The 26,489-nt window shown below is 36.0% G+C and overlaps 1 protein-coding gene across 1 annotated transcript in view; it reads left to right on the top strand.

The window, feature by feature from the left end:
* Positions 1 to 26,489, top strand: part of LOC104988513 (serine/Arginine-related protein 53) — a 239,406-nt gene that overhangs the window by 93,935 nt on the left and 118,982 nt on the right. Inside the window, exon 4 of the mRNA XM_010839861.1 lies at positions 14,947 to 15,120. Within this exon, the coding sequence (XP_010838163.1) occupies positions 14,947 to 15,120 (174 nt within the window). The remainder of the gene's footprint in view (positions 1 to 14,946; positions 15,121 to 26,489) is intronic.

Below are 26,489 nucleotides of genomic sequence, written 5' to 3'. Positions count from 1 at the left end.
CACGGACTGGATGGACATGAGTTTGAGTGAACTCCGGGAGTTGGTGATGGACAGGGAGGCCTGGTGTGCTGCAGTTCATGGGGTCGCAAAGAGTCGGACACAACTGAGTGACTGAACTGAACTGAACTGAAATGTATCTGAAACTTTAATAAGATAGATTCTTCTTCAGTTAGGGCACTTCAGTTCAGTTCAGTCTCTCAGTCGTGTCCAACTCTTTGGAACTCCATGAACTGCAGCATGCCAGGCCTCCGTGTCCATCACCAACTCCCAGAGTCCACCCAAACCCATGTCCACTGAGTCAGTGATGTCATCCCAACCATCTCATCCCCTTCTCCTCCTGCCCTCAATATTTCCCAGCATCAGGGTCTTTTCAAATGAGGCAGCTCTTCGCATCAGGTGGCCAAAGTGTTGGAGTTTCAGCTTCAACATCAGACCTACCAATGAACACCCAGGACTGATCTCCTTTAGGATGGACTGGTTGGATCTCCTTGCAGTCCAAGGGACTCTCAAGAGTCTTCTCCAACACCACAGTTCAAAAGCATCAATTCTTCAGTGCTCATTTTTCTTTATAATCCAAATCTCACATCCATACATGACTACTGGAAAAACCATAGCTTTGACTAGACAGACCTTTGTTGGCAAAGTAATGTCTCTTTTTAATATGCTGTGTAGTTTGATCATAACTTTCCTTCCAAGGAGTAAGTGTCTTTTAATTTCATGGCTGCAGTCACCATCTGCAGTGATTTTGGAGCCCTCAAAATAAGGTCTGTCATTGTTTCCACTGTTTCCCCATCTATTTGCCATGAAGTGATGGGACCAGATGCCATGATCTTAGTTTTCTGAATGTTGAGCTTTAAGCCAACTTTTTCACTCTCCTCTTTCACTTTCATCAAGAGGCTCTTTAGTTCTTCTTCATTTTCTGCCATAAGGGTGGTGTCATCTGCATATCTGAGGTTATTGATATTTCTCCCAGCAATCTTGATTCCAGCTTGTGCTTCCTCCAGCCCAGTGTTTCTCATGATGTACTCTGCATATAAGTTAAATAAGCAGGGTGACAATATACAGCCTTGACGTACTCCTTTTCCTATTTGGAATCAGTCTTTTGTTCCATGTCCAGTTCTAACTGTTTCTTCCTGACATGCATACAGGTTTCTCAAGAGGCAGGTCAGGTGGCCTGGTATTCCCATGTGTTTCAGAATTTTCTACTAGGGCAATATGTTATATATAGTTATAATAGTGACGGCACTATGAATAGGGAATTACAGGGATGCACAAATAATCCCTGTTTACAGATACTTGGTCTACAATAGCTAGAGGCTTTATCCTCTGTACTTAGTGAGGACAGTTAACTTTGATTTGGCAACAGTACTGATCCAGATAAATATCTGTGAGGTAGATGTAGACTCAGTTAGTGACCAAAGCTGAAGAATATTAGTGCACTTAATTATCTTAGTTAAAATTCAGAATGTGTGTATTTTCTAACAAAATAGCATTTTGTCATTGGGTATATTTAAAATAGTCTTTTGGTATACCTGGAAAAGGTCAGTTTTCATTCCAATTCCAAAGAAAGGCAGGACCAAAGAATATTCAAACTACTGCACAATTGCACTCATTTCACATGCTAGCAGAATTATCCAAGCTAGCCTTCAACAGTACATGAACCAAGAACTTCTAGATGTTCAAGCTGGATTTAGAAAAGGCAGAGGAACCAGAGATCAAATTGCCAATATCTGTTGGATCATAGGAAAAGCCAAGAGAATTCCAGGAAATCATCTACTTCTGTTTCATTGACAATACTAAGGCCTTTGACTGTGTGGATCACAACAAACTGGAAAATCCTTAAAGATATGAGAGTACCAGACCACCTTACCTGTCTCCTGAGAAGCATGTATGCAGGTCATGAAGTGACAGTTAGAACCGGACATGGAACAACAGACTGGCTCCAAATTGGGAAAGGAGTATGTCAAGGCTGTATATTGTCACCCTGCTTATTTAACCTATGTGCGGAGTACCTCATGCAAAATGTCGGGCTGGATAAAAGGCAAACTGGAATCAAGGTTGCTGGGAATCAATAGCCTCAGATATGCAGATGACACCACCCTTATGGCAGAAAGGGAAGAGGAACTGAAGAGCCTCTTGATGAAAGTGAAAGGGGAGAGTGAAAAACTTGGCTTAAAACTCAACATTCAGAAAACTAAGATCATGGCTTCTGGTCCCATCACTTCATGGCAAATAGATGAGGAAACAGTGACAGACTATTTTGGGGGGCTCCAAAGTCACTGCCGATGGTGACTGCAGTCATGAAATTAAGATGCTTGCTTGCTCCTTGGAAGAAAAGTTATGACCAACTTAGCATATTCAAAAGCAGAGACATTACTTTGCCAACAAAGGTCCATGTAGTCAAGGCTATGGTTTTTCCAGTGGTCATGTATGGATATGAGAGTTGTACCATAAAGAAGGCATGATGTTTCAAATAATAATTTTAGCCTTTGAGTGGAAAATTTTAAGCATACATTAAAACAGACAATAATATAGTAAGCCTCATGTAGCAATGATCTAACTTCACCAGGTAGTATTTTGACAATATCAAGTCTTGCTTTTCAGCTCTGTTAGGATGGATCCAGAGTACCTTTATTCTATGGCTAATTTAGCTCCAAAATTAATACTTGACTCCATACAATACCTTATGTACAAAGTGTCTCAACTCTGACTGGTAGAACACTATTTCTCTCCCATATGATATTCTGAATTTGTATTGCTGTCCAGTGTATTTTTTCATGGTCTTTTGGCATTTAATCTCACATATTTGTAGACTGGAACTTGTCAAAGAACTAAAGAGCCTATGCAGATTTCTAGAGAATCCCTTTTCTGTCCAACTTCTTCTCTTTGGTATAATGCCTTAGAAAACTCAGTACTTTAGCCTCTTTGAAGGTTTGTCTCTGTCTCCCTAGCTCAGCAAGTCTATAAATCTTTCTCTCCATGCTCTGTTGGTTGGAAACTTCCTCATGGCAGTAAGCCAGGGCAATCCCAAGGTTCCCATTTTTTTGTTTGCCTTTTCTTAGGGAGTCACACTTGTATGCTGCCATTTGTCCAATGTCTGACATAGTTGTTATACACATTTTGTCTGCTTTTCTACTTGTTTATAGTGGAGGGCTATTTCCATAGCTTTTAATAGCTTAGGAGCAAAAGGCCATTTAACTACAGAAATGATTATTTTATTTGCGATTTATTTTTCTTTGTCATTTCCAGCAAGGATTTATCAGCTTTATTAATCTTCTCCGAAAATCAACTTTGTCCTTCTTGATATTCTGGTTAATTCATTTTTTGCTTTTCAAGTTTCTTTCCTTTTACTATCTTTAAAAAAAATTTTTTTATTGGAGTATAGTTGATTTACAGTGTTGTGCTAGTTTCAGGTGTACACCAAAGTGAATCTGTTATATATATATATATATATTTTTTTTTTTTTTAAATATATATATGTTTGATTCCTATGTTGGGAAGATTCCCTGGAGAAGGGAATGGCTACCCACTCCAGTATTCTTGCCTGGAGAATCCCATCGATTATAGTCAATAGGATCATAAAGAGTTGGACGCTACTAAGTGGCTAAATACACACTCTCTTTTAGATTCTTTTCTCACATAAGTCATTATAGGGTATTGAGTAGAGTTCCCTGTGCTACACCAAGTCCTTACTAGTTGCCTGTTTTATACATAATAGTGTCTATATATCATCCGTCTCCCAATTTATTCCTCCTTCCTCTTATCCCCTGGTTCTTTTTTCCATCTTTGAGTATAGTTTTCCATTCTTTTTTTAATTCTTTGAGATGGAAGCTTAGATCATTTATTTTAGCTTTATTCTCTTCTAATACACATATTCAATGCTACAAATCCTCTTTTTTATACTTCAGCTATAGCCTACACATTTTAGATGTGCCATATTTTAGTTTTCATTTAGTTCAAATAAAACTGTGACTTCACCTTTCTTGTGTGTTATATAGAAATATGTTACTTTATTTCCAAACATTTAGAGGCTTTTCTAGTTGTCTTTTGTTTCTTTCTTTTTTCTTCACTATTGTTAGAGACCAAAGCCTGAAGACCTTTCAACTTTGAAATGTGTTGAGATTAGCTTTATGGCCCATCATAAGCTATGAGCCATGCCATGTAGGGCCTCCCAAGACCGACAAGTCACAGTGAAGAGTTTTGGCAAAATGTGGTCCACTGGAGGAGGAAATGGTAACCCAGTCTAGTATTCTTGCTGTGATAACCCCATGAACAGTATGAAAAGTCAACAAATATACTGGAAGATGAGCTCCTGAAGATTGCAAGGTGTCCAATATACATTACTAGAGAAGAACAGAGGGCAATTACTAATAGCTCCAGAAAGAAGAAACAGTTGGTCAAAGCAGAAATGACACTCAGTTGTGGATGTGTCTGGTGGTGAAAGTAAGTCCAGTGCTGTAAAGAACAGTATTGCATAGGAACTTGGAATAATGTTAGGCCCATGAATCAAGGTAAATTGGACATGGTCAAGCAGGAGATGGCAAGCTTAAACGTTGACATCGTAGGAATCAGTGAACTAGAATGGATGGGAATGGGCGAATTTAATTCAGATGACCATTATATCTACTACTGTGGGCAAGGATCCCTTAGAAGAAATGAAGTAGCCCTTATAGTCAGAAAAGAGTCTGAAATGCAGTACTTCGGTGCAGCCTCGAAAGTGACAGAATGATCTTGGTTCATTTCCAAGGCAAACCATTCAGTGTCACAGTAATCTAAGTCTATGCCCCAACCAGTAATACCAAAGAAGCTGAAGTTGACTGGTTCTATGAAGACCTATAAGACCTAGAACTAACACCAAAAAAAAAAAAAAAAGTCCTTTTCATCATAGGGGATTAGAATGCAAAAGTAGAAAGTCAAGAGATACCCAGAATAATAGGCAAGTTTGGCCTTGAATACAAAATGAAGCAGGGAAAAGGTAACAGAGTTTTTCCAAGAGACACACTGGTCATAGCAAACACCTTTTTCCAACAGCATAAGAGATGACTCTACACGTGGATATCACCAAACAGTCTTCCTAAATCACTGCAGATGGTGATTGCAGTGACAAAATTGAAGGATGCTTGTTCTTTGAAAGGAAAGCTGTGGCAAACCTGGACAGCATACTAAAAAGCAAAATCATCACTTGTGATAAATGTCCGTATAGTCAAAGCTCTGTTTTTTCCAGTAGTCATGTATGGATGTGAGGTTTGGACCATAAAGAAGGCTATGTGCTGAGGAATTGATGCTTTCAAATTGTGGTGCTAGAGACAACTCTTGAGAGTCCTTTAGACTGAAAGGAAATCAAACTAGTTAATCCTGCTGCTGCTGCTGCTAAGTCGCTTCAGTCATGTCCGACTCTGTGCGACCCGAGAGAGGGCAGCCCACCAGGCTCCCCCGTCCCTGGGATTCTCCAGGCAAGAACACTGGAGTGGGTTGCCATTTCCTTCTCCAATGCATGAAAGTGAAAAGTCAAAGTGAAGTCCCTCAGTCGTGTCCGACTCCTAGCGACCCCATGGACTGTAGCCTACCAGGCTCCTCCGTCCATGGGATTTTCCAGGCAAGAGTACTGGAGTGGGTGCCATTGCCTTCTCTGTAGTTAATCCTAGAGGAGATCAACCCTGAATATTCATTGGAAGGACTGATGCTGAAGCACCAATACTTTGACCACCTGATGCAAATAGCTGACGCATTGAAAAAGACCCTGATACTGGAAAATATTGAAGTCTAAAGAAGAAGGGTAAGATGATTAGTTAGCGTCACTGACTCAATGGACATGAATTTGAGCAAACTCTGGGAGATAGTGGAGGACAGAGGAACCTGGTATGCTGTAGTCCATGGGGTCACAAAGAGTTGTCAGACATAACTTAGCAACTGGACAACAACCAAAATTCATATTTGAATTTTATAGTCTCTTCTGCTGTGTTTTTTTGTGGTGTATGTTTGTTATCAGTTAAAAACTTTGGGTCTAACTTTGCTTGTTTTCTTCTAGTTGCTTTGTATGGATGTTAGATTCAGGGATTGAACTGAAGCCCTTGCCAGTGAGAGCTCAGAGTCTTAACCATTGGACCTCCAGGGATTTCTCTAGATTCTTTTTTGTTGTTTATGATAATGTACAAAATTTTCCTGGATTGGCAGTAACAGACAATTTAATTGATGGGCTGAAGGTTTTGTGTGACTTACAAGATTTCTTGAATGGCAGTATGCTATCATTAATGCAGTGAGGTGGAATTTCTTTAATAAATGGGAAACTTTATGGGGAAAGCTAGGTCTGTTTTCAGATCCTTGATGTCCTCTTGTTTTTATAGAGCCCTGAGCTTCAGCACCTTGTTTTCTGCTTCTCTTTACCACCAAGCCACAAGTGGACACTTCCCTTTTCAAAAGTGCATCTCTTTCCCTGAGCGTATGTCTTTTTTTTTTTTTTTTTTAATTCCTGTTTGGTATGATTTTGGTTGTTTTGGAGATGAAAGTAGATATCTGAGTTCAAAATGTCATCTTGACATGGAATCCATGTTAGTTTAATCAATATAAAATTATAAATATAATTTTAATTATAGTTGTTTTAATTTATGGTAAATATAGTCTATTTTATAGTATTCTACTTGAGACTATTTGAAGTATTGTCGTTATTTTTTCGAAAGATAAAATATTAGGATATTTATTTTGATTACATGTGTTTAGAATTTATTAGCCAATTAAGAAACTTGACAAATTGGTTTTTGAGGGCAGTAATTCATTTTATGTAGGGATGTTATGGTGATTCTTCCTATTGTGTAGATATTGAAAGCATTTATCTGGTATAATAGACATCTTACTGTCCATTTATTACTTATATATTGTGTGTTCTAGAGTGCCACATTTTTTATCAAATATTTCTTTGGTTATAATATATCTCCATATTGGCTTTGGTACTCTAGAGACTTCTAGAGTGATTTATCAGAAAGGTATTTATTTAAGGAATGAGGGGAAAATAACATTGGAAATTGTAGTATAGTTTCTTTGACTTTTTGTTTCTGTGGTCAAGTAGGAAAACTCTTTAGTTTTTATTCTTGATGGAGATCCTTCAAATATGTAATTAAATTTACTTAATAAAGTAAACAGGGTTATTAATAGTCTAGGATGTGTATTTTACTCAAAATTGTGTAATTCTTATGACTGCAAAGAAGTCAGCAGCTTAATTCATCTAAAATATATATTTGATTTTGTGGTCCTTTTTTAACAGCCTTTAATAATATTGTTGTAAAAACTGTGTTTTGGATTTGCTATCTTTTTTCTGTTTATTCTCTCCAGAGTTGTGTTTTGCTTCTTGTAGTCTATAAGCAAAGTTAAGAGGCCTACAATATGATAATTAAAATAATGAATATTAAAACATTTGGGGGGGGAGCTAGTAGCTTACATTTGTATACTATGATGTTTTAAAACTTACTGTTTTAATTTGACCTTATGAGTGACTTAAACTATGTATGTGCTATTGCTATCATAGGTCATTGAGCCATATCAGCAACATTCATAAAAAAAATATTTCAGAATGGCATATGTTGCTTGTATGAAGACATAACGAACAAGATATTTTTGTAAAATGGTAGGCATATGTTTTCTACAGTCGAGTCTTTGAGTTAGGGAAAATTATAAGATGAATTTGGAGATAATTGAGTTTATTTCAGCTATTGGGTAGGTTGGAAGGAGTAGAGATTAGCAAAGTAGTTGCAGTGGGAAGAGTGAGGCAGATAGTAATTGATAGAAGGTTTCTAGTTGTGGTGTTTATTTTTGCTTTGATGGTGATTGAATTATCCTACTTTCTGGTTTCTCTGGGACAGGGCTAGTTTAGGTCTTTTGTCCTTATGTTATAATGCCTTCCTGGACTCTAAAAAGTATCTCTCTTTATTTTCCAAAGGCTTAAATGATGGGTGATACGATTTTCCTGTTATAGAAAACTGGCGAATATCGTGTATTTGGTTGCTAAGGTTTCCTGTGGAGAAGACAAATAATCTTTAATCAAGATGATTATTATTTACCTTCCTATATAAAAGAAATATATTGAAACTGTAATCCTTAGTCAGACTTAACATTTTAAAAGTCTGTCAGAAGCATAATACTTCTCTGTACTGGATTAGCTGTGGTTTGAGGGAAACATTTCATATGTTCTGACTCAGATTTTACTCATTCATTTGGATTAGCACATCCCACAGTTACTTTTTTCTCAGTGCCTGCCTACTCCCAAATCACCTGCTATCTCATAATTCAGCAGGTACTACTATTTAATCCTTATAATAATCCTGAATGGTAGATATTATCAACATTTTATAGGTGAGGAAACAGATGTCCAGAAAGAAAGTAACTTGTTTGACAACAGGGTTATATGAGAATTTATTTTGTTTAGATTTAATACTTCTTTGGCTTTGGATATATTAAGAGCATATGCATTTAGTTTTTAAGATACCATAAATACATGATTTTGCCACTATCTACCTTATCTGTGGTCCACAAATGAGTCTACATTTTGTCCAATAGTGTATTTTTCTTAGTTGTTCTTGCTGTTTAGTTGCTCAGTCATGTCCGACTCTTTGCAACTCCATCGACTGCAGCATGCCAGACTTCCCTGTCCTTCACCATCTCCTGGACCTTGCTCATGTCCATTGAGTTGGTGATGCCATCCAACCATCTCATCCTCTGTCATCCCATTCTCCACCTGCCTTTTATCTTTCCCAGCATCAGGGTCTTTCCAGTGAGTTGGCTCTTTGCATCAGGTGGCCAAAGAATTGGAGCTTCAGCTTCAGCATCAGTCCTTCCAATGAATATTTAGGGTTGATTTCCTTTAGGATTGGCTGTTTGATCTCTTCGCAGTCCAAGGGGATTGGACTTTCCTTGCAGTCCAAGGGGACTCTCATTTAGAAATGAACTTAAAAGTTTTATTTAAAAAAAAGAAAAGCTCTTAGGGATTTGTTGTTAATAGTTTAAGCTAATGTTTGACTCATTTCTCTTTTGCTATTCTATATTTTCACTAGTTCAGTGAAAACTAATTGCCAGAATTATAATGTAAAACCAAATTAAGATAATATACTCTGTGTGTGTGTGTGTGTGTGCACGTGTATACTGTGTATGTAATGGCCATGGTTATCACAAAAAAGGTCTCCCCCTTTTTTATTATTATTGCTTTCTTTTCATCCAAAAACTTAAAGTCTGACTGAATATTATTCAAAGATTTTAGAATTATGTGTTAAAAATTTTATATATCCACATATAATAAAATATTTAACTAGAAATGAATACATAAGTGTCTGTAGGGCAGTTCAGTTCAGTTCAGTCGCTCAGTCGTGCCTGACTCTTTGCAACCCCATGGACTGCAGCACACCAGGCCTCCCCGTCCATCACCAACTCCGGGAGCTTACTCAAACTCATGTCCATCGGGTCGGTGATGCCATCCAACCATCTCATCCTCTGTCGACCCCTTCTCCTCCTGGCTTCAATCTTTCCCAGCATCAGGGTCTTTTCAAATGAGTCAGTTCTTCACATCAGGTGGCCAAAGTATTAGAGTTAAATTGTTGCTAAATTAAAATTTTATGTGGAAGAGGAGTGTGTCAAAATTAAGAGAGAAAGTAGTCAAAGAGAAAATCCTGCAAATTTACCTTTTGTAAATTAGGATAATAAACCCATATTGACATTCCTAGCAATAAATATTGTTTTGTTTTGTTGTTTGTTTAGTTGCTAAGTTGTGTCTGACTCTTTTGTGACCCCACAGACTGTAGCCCTCCAGGCTCCTCTGTGCATGAGATTTCCCAGGCTGAAATACTGGAGAGGAGTGCCATTTCTTTCTTTAGAAGATCTTCCCAACCCAGGGATTGAACCTGCATCTCTTGCATTGACAGACGGATTCTTTATTGCTGGCAATAAATATTGTCGCTTCTCAAAATCACTTTTTAAAACAAGTGTGTGATCTCATGATGCAGTATTGCTCTTTACTCACTGAATGAACCAGTTAGGGATGAAAAAGAACAGAACTTACTACCAGTGAAACTCATATAGTTTTCTTCAAGCCCTATATATGTCCTGAGTACCCCAGACTAGTTCATGTGATCTCTTTATCAACAGTCTTTTTTTTAAATCTCTTTGATGATTTGTGTTTTCTCGTTTCTTATTTGTTTGATTAGTGTAGCTAGTGATTTACCAAATCTGTTGATATTCTTGGGAAACCAGAGTTTGGTTTTGTTAATTTTCTTTATTGCTTTCTGTTCCATTGATTTTTGCTTTTTAATGTTTCCTTTTTCTCCCTACTTTGAGTTTACTTTTCTCTTCTTAGTCTAGCTTCTTAAGATGGAACCTTAAGTAATTGATTTTAGACTTTTCTTTTCTAATGTAAACATTTAAAGCTATAAATTTCCCTCTAAACCTTGGTTTAGTTTCATCGCACAGATTCTAAAATGCTATATTTTTATTGTCTTTCAGTTCAAAATATTTTCTTTTTTTTTTGTGATTTCTTACTTGACCCATGATTTATTTAGAAGTGTATTATTTCATTTCTACACTTTTTATTTTTTCCCTAGACATTGTTACTGAATTCTGACTTAATTCTGCTGTGGTCAGATAAACATATTTTGTATGATTTATACTTATGAATCGACCATTTGATCATCATGAAGTATCCATTTTTTAATTGGGGTGATAAGTTAGTTTCTTAGTGTCTAGGGTGATAGTTTAGTTTATTTGATATTAATGTATTCATTCCAGCTGTTCTGTGTTTACATGATTTATCTATATTTAGTGCATATCTTAATCATCAAGGACTTATTGTATAGCACAGGGAACTCTACACAATACTCTGTGATAACCTAAATGGGAAAAACATTTGAAAAAAAAAATACATGTATATGTATAACTGAATCACTTTGCTGTACACCTGAAACTAACACAACATTGTTAATTAACTATTCTCTAATGTGAGAGTTGGACTGTGAAGAAGGCTGAGCGCTGAAGAATTGATGCTTTTGAACTGTGGTGTTGGAGAAGACTCTTGAGAGTCCCTTGGACTGCAAGGAGATCCAACCAGTCCATTCTGAAGGAGATCAGCCCTGGGATTTCTTTGGAAGGAATGATGCTAAAGCTGAAACTCCAGTCCTTTGGCCACCTCATGAGAAGAGTTGACTCACTGGAAAAGACTGATGCTGGGAGGGATTGGGGGCAGGAGGAGAAGGGGACGACAGAGGATGAGATGGCTGGATGGCATCACCGACTCGATGGATGTGAGTCTGAGTGAACTCCAGGAGTTGGTGATGGACAGGGAGGCCTGGCGTGCTGCGATTCATGGGGTAGCAAAGGGTCGGACACGACTGAGTGACTGAACTGAACTGAATATAAAATAAAAAAAAAATTTTTAATGGAAAAAAGTACATTATCTTGTTGATAGTTTATAGTTTTATGTTGCTTTTTAATTTATTTGGGCAAACTCTGGCTTTTTTTCCCTTCTCAAGCAAAAGGTATTTTTTACCAAACCAACCTGCTAGTGCAAAACTATAGAAACAGAGAAAAATCATTTTCCCAATAAGACTCATCCGACTGTCCAGTTGGTAGTGACACTTTCAGAGTGATATGGTAGGATGTAAGCGACTTTGTGCCATCTCTTGTGTGATTTCATATAGACCCAGCTTGATTCTTCTCCAGTGTCTCATCTTGGAGTTATACTTGATTTATTACTTGTTTTCATCCGAATCTATTGGAGAATGGAACAACTCTGCTTTTGTTTTTTGGTCAGGAATTGCTTAATCTTGAAAGTCTTATGGAAAGACATGGGAGCCTTTTCAGCCTCCTTTTGGGTTAATGAATATTTTTAAAGAAATCTCTTGTGGTTCATCGTTTGGGTTTTTAGCTTTACTTCTTTGTATTTTGTTCCTCTTCCTCCTCCTTTTTTTTTCTCCTATAAATGGTCAATGTAAGGATTACATATATACCCTTACCATTTCAGTGTACTTAGAGTTAGTATTTCACTGTTCATGTGAAATGTAAAAACTTTCTAACTGTATATGTTCATTTACCTGCCCCATTATTTATTCTTTAGAGATTACATGCATTATATCTACTTTAATTATAAACCCTATAGTAAAACACTGTTTTACTTTAAGTACATATGTATTTTAACTAAATTAAGGGAAGTACTTTTTTAATTTACCCTTAGATTTACCATTTCTAGTGGCCTTTATTTCCTTTCTAAAGGCCCAAGTTTCCACCATTTATAATTCTGTTTAGCCTGAAGAAATCTCTTGAATACAGACTGTAATGTACATTATTAACTGTTGATGATTATGATTTACTTTTCCTTTATCTCAAAAATGCCTTTGATTTACTTTTATTTTTTGAGGGATATTTTTGCTGGGTATAAAATTCCAGTTTGGTTTCCCCCACCCCCTTCACCACGTTAAGAATTTTGTTCCACGTCTTCTGATCTTAATTGTTTCTGTGAGAAGCCAGTGATAATTCATGTATTGTTCTCTTGTATGTAATGTGTCAGTTTTTCTCTATTTTCAAGATTTTGCTTTATCTTTAGTTTTCATGAGCTTTACTATGGTATTACTAGTCATGGTCTTCACATTTATTCTGGAGTTCATTAAACTTCTTGACTGTAAGTTAAAAAAATATTTTATTTATTTGGCTGCATCTTAGTTGTGGCAGGTAGGATCTTCGTTGCATCACACAGAATCTTTCATTGTGGCACATGGGCTCTTTAGTTGTGGTTAAAGGACTCAGTTGCTCCAAGGCATGTGGGATCTCAGTTCTCTAATCAGGGATTGAACCCACATCCTCTGCATTACAGGGGTGGATTCTCAACCACTGAACCACCAGGGAAGTCCCTGTAAATTTTTTATTCACTGAATCTGGGGAAATTTTAGCCACCACTTTAAAAAAACATTGATTTCTATCTCATTATTTTCTCTACTTCTCTACTTCTGAGTTTAAATAAACATGTTATACATTTGAATATTGTCACAGAGATTACAGAAGATCTGTTTTTCTTTTCATTTAACAATCTTTTTTCCTCTTAGTTCTTCAGATTGGATAATTTCAATTTATTTATTTTCAAATACACAGAGCTTTTTTCTCCCTCTGTTGCTACCAGCCTGTTTCTGGTCTCTTTTAGTATAATATTAATTTCATGTATTGTATTGTTTCAGTTACAGAATTTTTTTACTTTCTTATTTTTCTTCTAAAATTTCTTAGCTTTATATTCAGGACAAACATAGTTATACCTACTACTTTAAAATCCTTGCCTGCTAATTCAATATCTGACTCATCTCATCTCATCTTTTGTTATATTTCTCATGTTCATTGTATATCTAGTAATTTTGAATTTTATCATGGACACGATGAATGTCATGTTTTGAATATTATGGACTCTATTATATTCCTCTGAAGAATATAACCTTTTTTGTTTACCTTTTTTTAAAGCAGAAAATTAAATGAATTCATTAATGTGTATTAGATGATTTAGTCTCTCTATGGGCAGTTAAAAATTTAGTTCAGTTCTTTCTTCCTTAGCTGTTTGGAGTCTGCCCCTCCTGCATGATCTAAGTTAAGGTTCAGCCAGAGGTCTGAATAGCATTTACAGCTACAATTTTTAGCTCTCCTGACTCTTTTTCCAAGATTCCCCTTTAATTTTCAATTGGTGATGATTTTCCTGGGTCTTTGTTCTAGTTTTTTAGACCATAAATTTTAAAGTTCTCTGTTGGAGTTTTAGCTGTTCTGCATGGCACAGACTTAGGCTTGTCCTCAGAAAAGGAACTCATAAAATAACAATCTTTTTTATTGTTGTTTCTTTTTTCCAAGTATTGTCATTGCTCATTATTTTTGGTCCATAACCTAATTGTTTGAAATATGTTAAATAAATCAGCAACATGTTTAAATAGTAAGATTTTTTTCCCTTTTATAGGTCATTGCCTTCTTTCAGTCACTGTTCAGTGACTTCAGACAGTTTTTTATAATGTCTGTAGGATCATCAATCTGTTAGAGACTTTTTTGTCAGTACTATAGGGCAGATTTAAAAATATTTACTTTTTAAAGGCATATAATATATCCGACCTAATATTGTCCTCCATTTAATGAAAGAAAAGCTGGATTATATAGAAGAATAGTTTTAGTGTAACTAATACAGGAAATTATGTTGAATCAATATATTAATAGAAGCAGAGTTCGTAGGGATGGGGAAGATCCTAATTCTTGGGGATTAGAATAGATCCATTTAGATTTGTTATTTTATGTTGAAGAGATTTCAGCATTGAAGACTTGATTTGAACTTTAAGACTTTTTTGACTAAACAAACACTTTTTTAAAAGCTGGTTGTAGTACTACAAGGCTGGCGCACTTTTGTTTTTTTCTATTTATTTATTTATTTACTGGCTGCACTGGGTCTTCATTGTTGTGTGTGGGCTCTTCTTTAGTTGCAGAGAGCTGAGGTTGCTGTCTAGCTGTGGTACACAGACTTGTCATTGCAGTGGCTTCTTTTGTTGCAGAGCATGGGCTTTAGGTGGGCAGGCTCAGTAGCTGCGGCTCATGGACTCTAAAGTGCGGGCTCAGTAGTTGTAGTGCACAGTCTCAGTTGTTCTAAGGCTTGTGGGGTCTTCCTGGACCAGGGGTCAAACACATACCCTTATGTTGGCAGGCAGATTTGTATCCATTATGCCAACAGGGTCCTGTGAACACCTGAACAAACACTCTTTGACTAAACCTTATATTTTTGTAAAGTTGGCACCCTATGTTTCCCTCACATATGCTTATTCATAAAGAATCATCTTTAGATGCTCACTTCACACAGTTAACTGAATCCTTAATTAAAACTAAATCCTTTTCTTTCAGACAGTTAAAAAAATTTTATTTCATAATACAAATTATATTCTCAATGTATTTAATGAAATCTACTTACCATAGGTCCCGATCAAGACCTCGGCCACGTTCCCATAGTCGAAGCAGTGAAAGGTCAAGTCACAGAAGAACACGTAGTCGGTCTCGGGATAGAGAACGACGTAAAGGCAGAGATAAGGAGAAAAGAGAAAAGGAAAAGGATAAAGGCAAGGACAAGGAATTACACAACATCAAACGTGGGTAAGTTGAAGTGAATCTAAAGCAATGGTGACTCAGTGATTCCATAGCAGCAATCAAATGTATTTTCATCTTCTGATGTCTTTCTTAGATGGAAAAGAGAGGAGAATGTAATGGAAAAAGAAGAAAAGATAAGTTAAAATACTTATCTCAAATTTTTACATACTTCCTTTCTATTCCTGTTTTCATTTAATATTTATAAAATAAATCTTAGAAATAAATTGTACTGTCAAAACTTATTATGTCAGTAAAGGAAAATTTACATAATTTGTTAGAGAAGTTCCATTTTCCTCATCATGAATATGATACTTAAAATTTGAAGATTACTTACTATTGAAGATGTATATTAGCTTATTGTAAAACTCTTAGGGAAAAATAAAAACAATAAGGGAGGGAACTACATGATTTACTATTGGCTAAGACTTCTTTCAATGTAGAATGAGGACTTCATTAATATAAAGATGTATGTGTGTGTTAGGTGAGTGTATGTGCATATGAGACCCAGAGTTTATTTTTTCTGGAATTGTTTTCATTAAAACAGTTGTTCTAATTTTGTTTGGATGTTTGAATGTTTTGTTTGAATTTTTGGATGTTGAAGTCCACCCAAAACTGTTTGTTTAATTAGAAGATGTTAAAATGAAACGAAATCTTTATTAGCTTAAATTATAGCTTCTTATTTGTTTTTCCAAAATGACATTGGGGTCTTTTATTCTGTGAAGTAGAGCATTTTAGAATTTGTGCTCTTTTGTCATTCTTTCAACACCCTATATATGTTCACTTTAATACTTCAGTACAAGTATTTTGTCTTTTAGTGTGTCACTTTTCAGTGTTAAATTGAAGAGCTTACCAAGATCTTCGATATGATTCCTTGAGATCTTGATTCTGTAAAGAATTAAGTTTATTGAAGGATATGGAACTCTTCCCATCCCTTTCTTTTTCACAGTTGTCTGTATGCTTATTTTTATCCAGATTTACAGTGATCCTATATAAAACTGCCTGGATTATTGGCTTTTATGTATTCTTTGAAATGATCCATTTGTAGTGGATTTTGGGAACGTGTTACATTATTATGTGACTTTCTTTTCCCTGATCACCCTGCAGCCATTAATGCACATTGAGCAGTCACTGCCCTATAAAATCCTGAGTTCTATCTTTTCTAGTTTTAAGGATTGTTGAATATTAGAGGAGATAGGGTTGGATATCTGGCTTTAAAGATAGGGAGGCTAACTTAGCCAGAGCTGGAAAGAAATAAGGATCAGAGAGGGTATGGGGGAAATATATTGATAAGGGGTAAAAGTCAGAAGAATGATAGATTAGAAGAGAGTGTGTAGAGTAAGTTTCTAAGACTGGAAATATGGACTAAGAGGACAAATAAATTATGTCAGTCAAGGAAATGCCTTGCCCCTTGTTCCTTTTTTCCCCTCCTCATTTTGGTTTATGCTTTAGATATTACGTGACTATGATTATGTGATGTGACTATGATTTTTACTGGTCATTAAATCTTTGCTTTCTACCTCATCAAGTTTTACATTTTTAGAATAAAGTTGATATTACATAAAGTATTATATGGGGCATTTTAAAGGTAAGAGAAGCCAGAGCATAAATAAATAAGGAGGTTGGGTAGTTTCAGGAAAGGGTCTCATATGGTGACAGTAATCTTGAAGGGCCAGCTGTACAGGTTAGATTCTTTGATCACTGAGAGCTTGTTGTGTTCAAGGGACTCATTCCTGGATGACAGGTTTATAAGATAATAATATCGTATTTGTCATTATTTCTTAAATCTCAACAAAGGTAATGAACAGGGTCAAAACATGAGGTGTCAGTTGAAGGGCCCTGAGTATGGATGCCAGAAAGCAGTGAATAGCCTGATTCAGTCACCTTCATGGTTTTAGTGGCCCATAGGACAGGGTGGTATTATGTCAGTGTGCCCTTCCTTCTAGTTAGTGCTAAGTACACACAAATTCATACCCTTTGGTATGATCTAAAATCAGGATTTAGTGGGGCTATCATTGATATATACATTTAGTATGGTAGTACTTACATGTGACAATGCCCCCTGTTTTGCTTCAGAAATAACTTACATATTTGTTTTCTACAGCTTTCAAGTTTATTTCCTAAACCTGATTTTTCTTTCTCTTTTAAATAGACTATTTTATTTTATTTTATTCGTGTTTTGGCTGCAGTGTGCTGTGTGTAATTTTAGTTCCCTGAGTAGGGATTGAATTCATGCCCCCTGCATTAGAAATGCAGAATCTGAACTGCTGGACCACCAGGGAAGTCTGTAAACCTGATTTTTAAACCATTTAGGGCAGAGCATGCTGTTGTATGGTCTCTTGTCTCACTCAGAATACCTAATGTACATATTTGTTAATAAATATTTATTGGTTATGGATCAGATACACTGACTCATTCATTTGTTCACTTGTTCTATCAACAATATTTGAATGCCTTCTATTTGTCATGTGTATGTTAAGTAATCGGTACATAATGGCTGCCCAATCCTACTGAGAGATTTCATGCAGGTGGCAAAATAAGCATATATAGAAAGGAAGATATATAAATTATTGCAGTGAAATCAGATGAATGTTTCAAAAGGAAACTAACTCGTGCGGGTTAGGATACTTCTGGCTACGAGTAACAAAACCTAACTAAATGTAGCTTAAACCAAAGGCAGGAAGCTTTTTTGCAGAGCTAGATAGTAAATAACTTAGGCTTCCTGGGCCTTATGTCTCTGTTGCAACTACTAAACTCTGCTCTTTTAACATGAAAGCAGCCATAGATAATACTAAATGAATGGCATAGCTAAATTCCAACAAAACTTTATTTTTTAAAATGGGCAGCTGGCTAGATTTGCCCAAGGGCTGTAGTTTGTCAATCTCTGGCTTAAACGATAAGTATATTTATTGCTAATATAACTAACAGTTTGGAGGTAAGCAGACCTGGACCCTTGTTATTTTTCCAACAGGCCAGTCTCAGCACACTGGGTTTCATCTTCAGTCTTGACATATTCTAGTTGCAAGGTATTTTCATGAACATTAAACTAGTCAACCTAGATTAGTCAGCATGTTAGGATGGGCTCTTGAAGATGAGATTTTTATTATTTGAAGGAAGGAGAAAATGGCATAGAATGTTGTATGCAAAATGAACTTCATGTGGAAATATTGATACTTGGAGGAAGGCAAAGTGGGTATGGCATACTTGAAGAACTGAAGTCTAATGGGGTTGGTTTATAGAAGAGTAATAATGATGAGAGGTTATATGTTGTGGAGCTCCCCTCGTAGCTCAGCTGGTGAAGTATCCACCTGCAACACAGGAGACCCTGGTTTGATTCCTGGGCTGGGAACATCTGCTGGAGAAGGGATAGGCTACTGACTCCAATATTCTTGGGCTTCCCTGGTGGCTCAGACGATAAAGAATCCACCTGCAATGTGGGAGACCTGGGTTTGATCCCTGGGTTGGGAAGATCCCTGGAGAAGGGAACAGGCTACCCAATCCAGTATTCTTCCCTGGAGAATTCATGGACAGAGGAATCTGGTAGGCTACAGTCCATGGGATCACAATAAGTCCACGACTGTGCAGCTTTCACTTTCACTTTACATGTTATATTAAGGATATTAGAGTTAATTCTACAGGCAGTGAGAAGCCAGTGAAATTCAAGTAATTTTATGATGAGGTCTACATGAACAAAATGCTTTACTTACTGTGGATATTATAATAAGCATCTAACATTTTAAATATATTTTCTAAGTGTCAGAAGTTTTGCTAGACATATAGTGTCTCATTTAATTTTCATAATAACCTAATGAAATATGTGCTTTTATTATCCCTTTTATACAGATGAAGACTTGTGATCATAGGACTTGTAAATAAATGGCAGAGCTAGGCTTCTAATTCAGTTTCACTGACAATAGTATCCTGACTCTTAATAGCACACAACCCATAGTTATTGATGATGATCTGTAGTGTTTGAGTTCAAGTGATATGCTGTTGCTTAAACTTTCGTAGGAAGTAGCTGAAAGAAAACTGAAAGAATCTTCTGTGCCTTATTTTTCTCTGATTGGGTTGGATATCTGTTATTAGTAAAAGATTAATTCCTTTTCTGCCTTTCTTCTGTACTTTCCCACATTAGCATTTCATCTGTTTATTTGAAGTTATTTTTCATTATATTAATAAAACCACAAAAATTTTTAGGCCTTAATTAAATGTATTTTTGTGATGGTTTCATTGGATCTTTGAAATTTGATTTAAGGAACATGTGTAGGTGGAGAGAAAGGAAAAAAGATTCACAAATGATTGAATTAGGACTTATGTATCAGCTCATTGTGATTGTATAACTCAGGAACAAGGATTTTAGCTTGTACTAAATAACCCTACATGCTTCCTCATATAAGAGAAAATAACAGCTCATGTGATTCTGCTTCTTTATGCATAACAATCTTTGTTTTCATCGAACCAGTTTGAGAATACAAATATTTACAAATATTGGTAGGACATAAAGTGGACATTTATGAAGTAGAAAGCAAAGGAGAGTAAGTACAATAATGGGTAAAGGAGTATTTTATAAATTGGAAAAAATAATAGGAAAATTCTAAAAAACCTTTTAAAAATAGCAGCTAGTTGAGTACAAGTTCTGGAAATTTCTGGGGAATTTTAATGGTTTTTATTAGGATTTATCTTATAATATCATAAATTGATCTATTCATTTTATTAATTTGCTGAAGAACGGAGACCTGATATAAACTAGGAGGATATCAGGTGTTTGTAGGGATTAAAAGGTGCCTTTCTTTACAATAGTGAGTAAAAAATTAATACAGGAAAGATACTAACCAAGCCTTGTCTTAGATTTTATCAAGAAAGTTTCATGACTTTAATTTTTAATGTTTTATATTTTTAAAACTTGATTTCTAGGAATATTTAATTTTTAAAATATTGATGCAGATTTTATTTGTTTATATAAGTTCCCCCCCCCCAAATTTTTTAGAACAAATATTTATTGTATCATTAGATGATTATATTTCTTTTATGAGGACATGTCTTTGCAATATGAAAATAAATTTTAGTAATAATAGAGTTATTAAATTGAAATTGAACACCTAACAATACCATTTTGTTAAGCAAACTTTTATTGAGAGTCAAAAATTAGAAATATGAAACTTTCCATGGCATATTATAGTTATAACTTGGTTTGATGATGTGAACATTGTATATCCCATTTAAGTCTTCTGACTTAAATTGTATATCCCATTTGAGCCTTTTCTAGAAACACTTTATTCAACCTCCAAAAAGTACGTGCTTAGTTGTACAATCGTGTTTGACTCTTTGCAACCCCATTGACTACAGCCCGCTGGGCTCCTCTGTCAATGGGGATTCTCCAGGCAAGAATAGTGGAGTGGGTTGCTATGCCTTCCTCCAGGGGATCTTCCCATCCCAGGGATTGAACCCAGGTCTCATGTATTGCAGGTGGATTCTTTACTGTCTGAGCCACCAGGGAAAAGTATGCTGCTGCTAAGTCGCTTCAGTCATGTCCGACTCTGTGCGACCCCAGAGACAGCAGCCCACCAGGCTCCCCCGTCCCTGGGATTCTCCAGGCAAGAACACTGGAGTGGGTTACCATTTCCTTCTCCAATGCATGAAAGTGAAAAGTGAAGTCACTCAGTCGTGTCCGACTCTTAGCGACCCCATGGACTGCAGCCTACCAGGCTCCTCCGCCCATGGGATTTTCCAGGCAAGAGTACTGGAGTGGGTTGCCATTGCCTTCTCCTAGGGAAAAGTATAGTCAACCACTATAAAACATCTTTATAGACTTCTTTGAAAATTAGTTGTTAATAAATGTGAATACTTCCAGTGACATACCACTATTGATTTTATATCATACTGCCATCCTTAAGAGTAGATTTTGAATGCTGCTACTGCTGCAGCTAAGTCGCTTCAGTTGTGTCCGACTCTGTGCGACCTCATAGATGGCAGCCCACCAGTCTCCCCCATCCCTGGAATTCTCCAGGCAAGAACACTGAAGTGGGTTGCCATTTCCTTCTCCAATGTATCAAAGTGAAAAGTGAAAGTGAAGTCACTCAGTTGTGTCCGACTCTTTGCGATCCCATGGACTGCAGCCTACCAGGCTCCTCCATCCATGGGATTTTCCAGGCAAGGGTACTGGAGTGGGGTGCCATCGCCATTGATTTTAGTTTATTTTCAATCATGATTTTAAATCACTAGCTGAGAAAATTTGGTTTAAACCATTTATTGCCTAGTACAATGCTTTCTTAATTTGAATAACTTTAGGATTCATCAGGAACCTAATGTATTTTCCTTTATGAGACACTACTGTGAAAGCTTTTCACTTTTTCTATTCCCTCATTAGCTTTTCAGTAGATAAATGCTCTTCTCAGAAATGTGCCCATCAAGAACTTCTGGAATAGTTTTCCCAAACACTTGAGTTGATAACTTTTTCCTTTGTATAACTTTCTGAAGCTTTCTACTTTTAAGAGAGGTAAGACTTTCCCTCTGGATATACAGAATGCACTGCAGCAGTGCTTTTTGGTGGGTAATGTGAGATGGATGTATTTAAATATAATTTCTTAAATGTGACTCCCACTAAATCACTTGTGTTCTTTAAGTCTCTTTGAAAATATATCTAGAAGTCACAGGGATAGCAGTGAAATTAGGCTTTGGTTATAGCCCATGGCCTATATGTAAAATCTTCCACTGAAGAGTTGACTGTGCAATGTAATTAGAAGTTATATTGCTTGTATTAAAATTATTTTAGGTATATTTTTATATACTAAAAACACAGAAAGTATATCAACAGAGGCAGCATATACTTTTTGTTCATGGGAATTGCTACTTTTGAACATGTAGCCATTATGAATGAAAGTGAAAGTCACTCAGTGACATCAACTCTTTGTGACCCCATGGACTGTACAGTCCATGGAATTCTCCAGGCCAGAATACTGGATTGGGTACCCTTTCCCTTCTCCAGGAGATCTTCCCAACCCAGGGATTGAACCCAGGTCTCCTGCATTGGAGGCAGATTCTTTACCAGCTGAGCCATAAGGGAAGCCCAGCCTTTATGAATAGTACATCTTAAAAAAAAAGTATGCTAAAGGGTTTAGATTCTGGGAAAGTTAAATTGCAGAAATTAGAATTAATGCTCGTTTTAAATCTTCCACAATTTTTTCCCCTACAAGACAATTTATTTTCTGTGAACTTTAATTTATTCTTCTATAAAATGTGGGTATTGATAATTAAAAAGTGTTAGAATTAGTTTTACAAGTTTAGTATCAAGTAGTAGTCATACTCTGTGTTAAAGATATGGCTTTGAACTTAGCAATATTCCTATCTTCAGTTGTAGAATTTCATGTGTTAAATTCCTGTTGATGAGGTTTTTCCTACCTAGTGTTTGGCAGAAGATGTTGGAAGTGGTTTGGGAATGCTGGACTTGAGTTTGACAGCAGTTACATACTCTTAGAGGCTGTCATATTTTTCTTTACCTCTTATTTCTTTATGCAGCAGGAAGTCATTTATGCTAATTTACCCCTATTTGCATATAGGTTATAGAGTTCTGTGGTGCAGAGTGTGCTTAGAACTCCTTTTAAGTGTCTGTTTGGATCAAAGGAGGTCTGTGTGATAGCTGTTGTCTGACACCAAGCTGTGTGGTGTTGTTTTCATTAAACATTTATTACACTTCGGATGTGACAGCAGGCAACTTTGTGCCAGGATAACATGTTTTCATGCAAAATTTATTGAAAAAGACGAGACTTTGTAAAGAGATCTTGTTGCCTTTCACCAGTGGCGAAGGGTAAATGGTTCGAAGGAAATATACCTTTAACACATGTCATTGTAACATGCAAAAGAAGCTTCGTACTGTCAGTTTTGTTAAACAGATAAACAAATAACATCTTTAAAGTGTGTGGCTGGATTTTTCTTCCTTTTTAAAGCTTTTACAATTTACTTATGAACTGAATGAATGCCATAACAGTGGCTCATTATGTTTTTAAGAGTATTTTATATGACAGTGAAATTTACCACCTAACTTCTGTTATGTGGATTTGAATATTTGTCACCAGGTATTATTGAATAGTTTTGTTCAACAGGAACAGTCTAATTTTTCAAAAAGGTGAGATCGAGAAAGGAAATCCATCATAACAAAAAGAATAATCAACAAGAGCAGGAGACATTGGTTTCATAAGTTCTCCCCCAGGTCACCACCTTTCTCTTATTCATCATATTAGTACACTTTAATTATCTCAGAGTTTGTCCAGTGGAATTTGACATGAATTATACCTGATAGAGCATTAAATGCCATGAATTGTAAGCTCAGTCTTTGTTTTTTGTGGTGGTTTGGCTGTGAAAAGCCTTGGAATGAGAGGAGATACATATTTTCCTTTTTCATTCCATTAGAAGCTGAGGAATTATAATTATGTGAAGAATTGGTAAAAGTGAAAGTAGCCTCAAGCTGTACTTTTTAATATGTTTTATCACATGGAATATAAATTGGTGAGACCCTTTACAAGAGGTATTACAAAAATCTTTAACATTCAAGATTAAAAGGAGAGAAGTAATGAGTTGTGTGTGATGGAAGGAACTTTGTCTTTGCAACTATGTAGAATCCACACAAACCTTCAAATTCTGACTTATTTTTCTTTGGATCTATTAAAGGATTTTTTTTTTAAGTTTATATCATGATTCATAAACATATACATAAACCCATGCCAAAGCTGTTGTTTAACTCGTTAGCTAATAAGGGAACCCCAAAAGTTGTTACAAAGAACTCAAAGGAAAATCCAGAGAACAAGCTTGCCTGACATGATCTTGCTTGATTGATTCTAAATTGCCTTTTTCCACATGAGGAGGGAAACCAGTTTTAACTCCACTGGACAAATCATTTGAGTATCTATGGAAAATAGTAATTTGCATTGTTATCAACTATCTGTAATTTGTGGAATTTAAAAATACTTCAGATATGGGACACAGAAAGGTGGTGGTAACTTGAAAAGGCACCCTCGACAAAACACCCAGTCATCTTTTTTGGTCATCTCAAATCATTTAAAATTTTTTTCCTAACAAGACAAGTTATTCTCTTTAACTTTTAAATTTCTTCTGTAAAACGACTATGCTGTGCTGTGCTCAGTTATGTCTAACTCTTTGTGACCCCATGGACTGTAGCCTGCCAGGTTCCTCTGTCCATGGGATTTCTCAGGCAAGAATACTGGAGTGGGTTGCCATTCCCTTCTCCAGGGGATTGTCCCAACCCAGGGATCGAACCTGCAACTCCTGCACTGGCAAGCAGATTCTTTACCGTTGCACACGTGGGAAGCCCAAAATTGGGGTAATGATAGTTGAAAAGCTGTAAATATTAGAAGCATTGTGTGTAAGAGACTATCTATGTATTAAGGTTTTACTAAATCGTAGTTATTTTATTTTTTATTAATAATATGAATTTAACTATTGATTCCTGTGATTACCAGTTTTTCAACTATCATTCTTTTTTCTTACCTTTGTGTCTTTTTAAAGAAATATTCCCTCAGCCTTAAAAACTCTTTCTTTAATGTTGTCCATTCCAATGATCTTTTTGTCTCATTTTAGGGATCACATCCTTTATAAAGTATTTCTTGCCTCTCATGAGGTGCTAAATAGATATGCAGTTAGCACCCACAGTATCTATACCTAATCTGAACAGAGACCTTTGTAACTATAAAATCTTGTAATTGCCAGATTATATATATCTTATTTATTATATTTATATTTACTTGGATTATAACAAGTACTGAAATATTTGTAGAATGTATAAATAAATGGTTTTAGAAGTTGTTTCTGGGTTATAAAATCTAGCTTTAAGTATGTAAAAATGATAAAATTGAATTTTTGTTATTAAGAAAATAACCAACTTTTCCCCCTACCACTCCATGCCTGGTTTAAGTGTGCATGTGCACACACATAAACATATGTGACTTCCATCAAAGCCTCTCAACTACATTTTTAAAGAAGTCCACAGAACTTCCTCTATCCTTTTCTGTACTTTGTTATCAATCATGCTGCAATCAATATCATTTAGCATCAGTCATCTAAAAAACTGAATGTCACTTCTAGGATTTATATTTTAAATACTGATTAAAATTCCAGTCCTCATTGATGACTCTTCTTGCCTAGTATAATTTATTTCAGGATCTTAATTGGTATCACCTACTCTGCTGATTAGTATATTAACCATGTAAACTACTAGAGCAAACTACTAGAGTTAAATATACCATTCCATAAGGAACTTTTACTGAAGGCCTTGGTGTTTGCCTTTAGTTAGTTATGTATAGCTTTGTAAGCTAAATATTCTACACTATTGTTAGAGGGATGTAGAGGGAATAAACTTGGACTGCCAGCCAAGTCTTTTCTAAGTAAACAGGCAGTTCCCCTAAAAGCTAAGCTGTTGCTTATAATTACTCATTATGCTTCTAATTTATACCTCATTGTAAAGCACCTTGGGTGTCTCAGATTTGAAGGATGCTAATCTGAATAGAAGCAATCTGTTCAATATTTTTTTTTTTAAAAAAAGGATCTAGTTTATCCATTTCTCATAGACTTTCTTCCCAGTCTAGTGATCATTGGAATGGAATCTTCAAAATAGAATAGGTTGGAATACACCATAATACTATGTGGCTGTCATATTGTTAAGTCTCGGTCAGCACAAGCAGAGAAGATTTCTACATGAAGATTTTTTTTATATTTTAATATGGATATCTAGGTCAGTTTTAAGATGGTTGGTTTAAATGTTTTTAATATCCTAGTAAATAGAATATGTGTAGACAGGTGATAGGAATAATCTCTTTGGATAGATGTAGTTATGGGGTACAATTTTCCACTGAAGCAGAGTAAGTTGTATGCACTCCATCCATGTTTAACCTATCTTAGATTTCAAGGCATTGGAAGTATATAATAAAAGAAAGACTGCAGATGGTGTTTGGGGTTAATACTTTTCATTTAGTGCTCAGGATATGGTCCTTAGGTTCTGAGATAGTGTCTAACTATAGGAAGATTGGGATGAGCCTCAGAGGTTGGATCTTGTGGGTATAGACACTTTATAAAAACTAGTATGTATGTGATGATCGCTAACACAGCAGGTACAGTTAGGAAAATACAACAATGAGTGCTGCTGTTTTAATTCTTTCTGAACTCCAAGAGGAGGTTTTGAAACAGCAGCCTTTGGCCCCTGTGAATATGCCAGCCTGTGACAGGCCACCTGGAAGTAGACCATGAAAATCAATTTGGTTGCCATGTTGCAGTCTTAGCTGCTTTTTCTTGAGAAAGATAAAGGAGAGCATTCTACATTAGAAAAAGAAACTGGTAGGTGTCCGATTTTGAAGTGATAGATTTGGAATAAA

This window comes from Bison bison, unplaced genomic scaffold, assembly GCF_000754665.1.
Source record: "Bison bison bison isolate TAMUID 2011002044 unplaced genomic scaffold, Bison_UMD1.0 scf7180017864135, whole genome shotgun sequence".
Classification (NCBI taxonomy): Eukaryota; Metazoa; Chordata; class Mammalia; order Artiodactyla; family Bovidae; genus Bison; species Bison bison.
The sequence above is the reverse complement of the archived record's forward strand: the minus strand, read 5'-3'. Positions and strand labels throughout refer to the sequence as shown.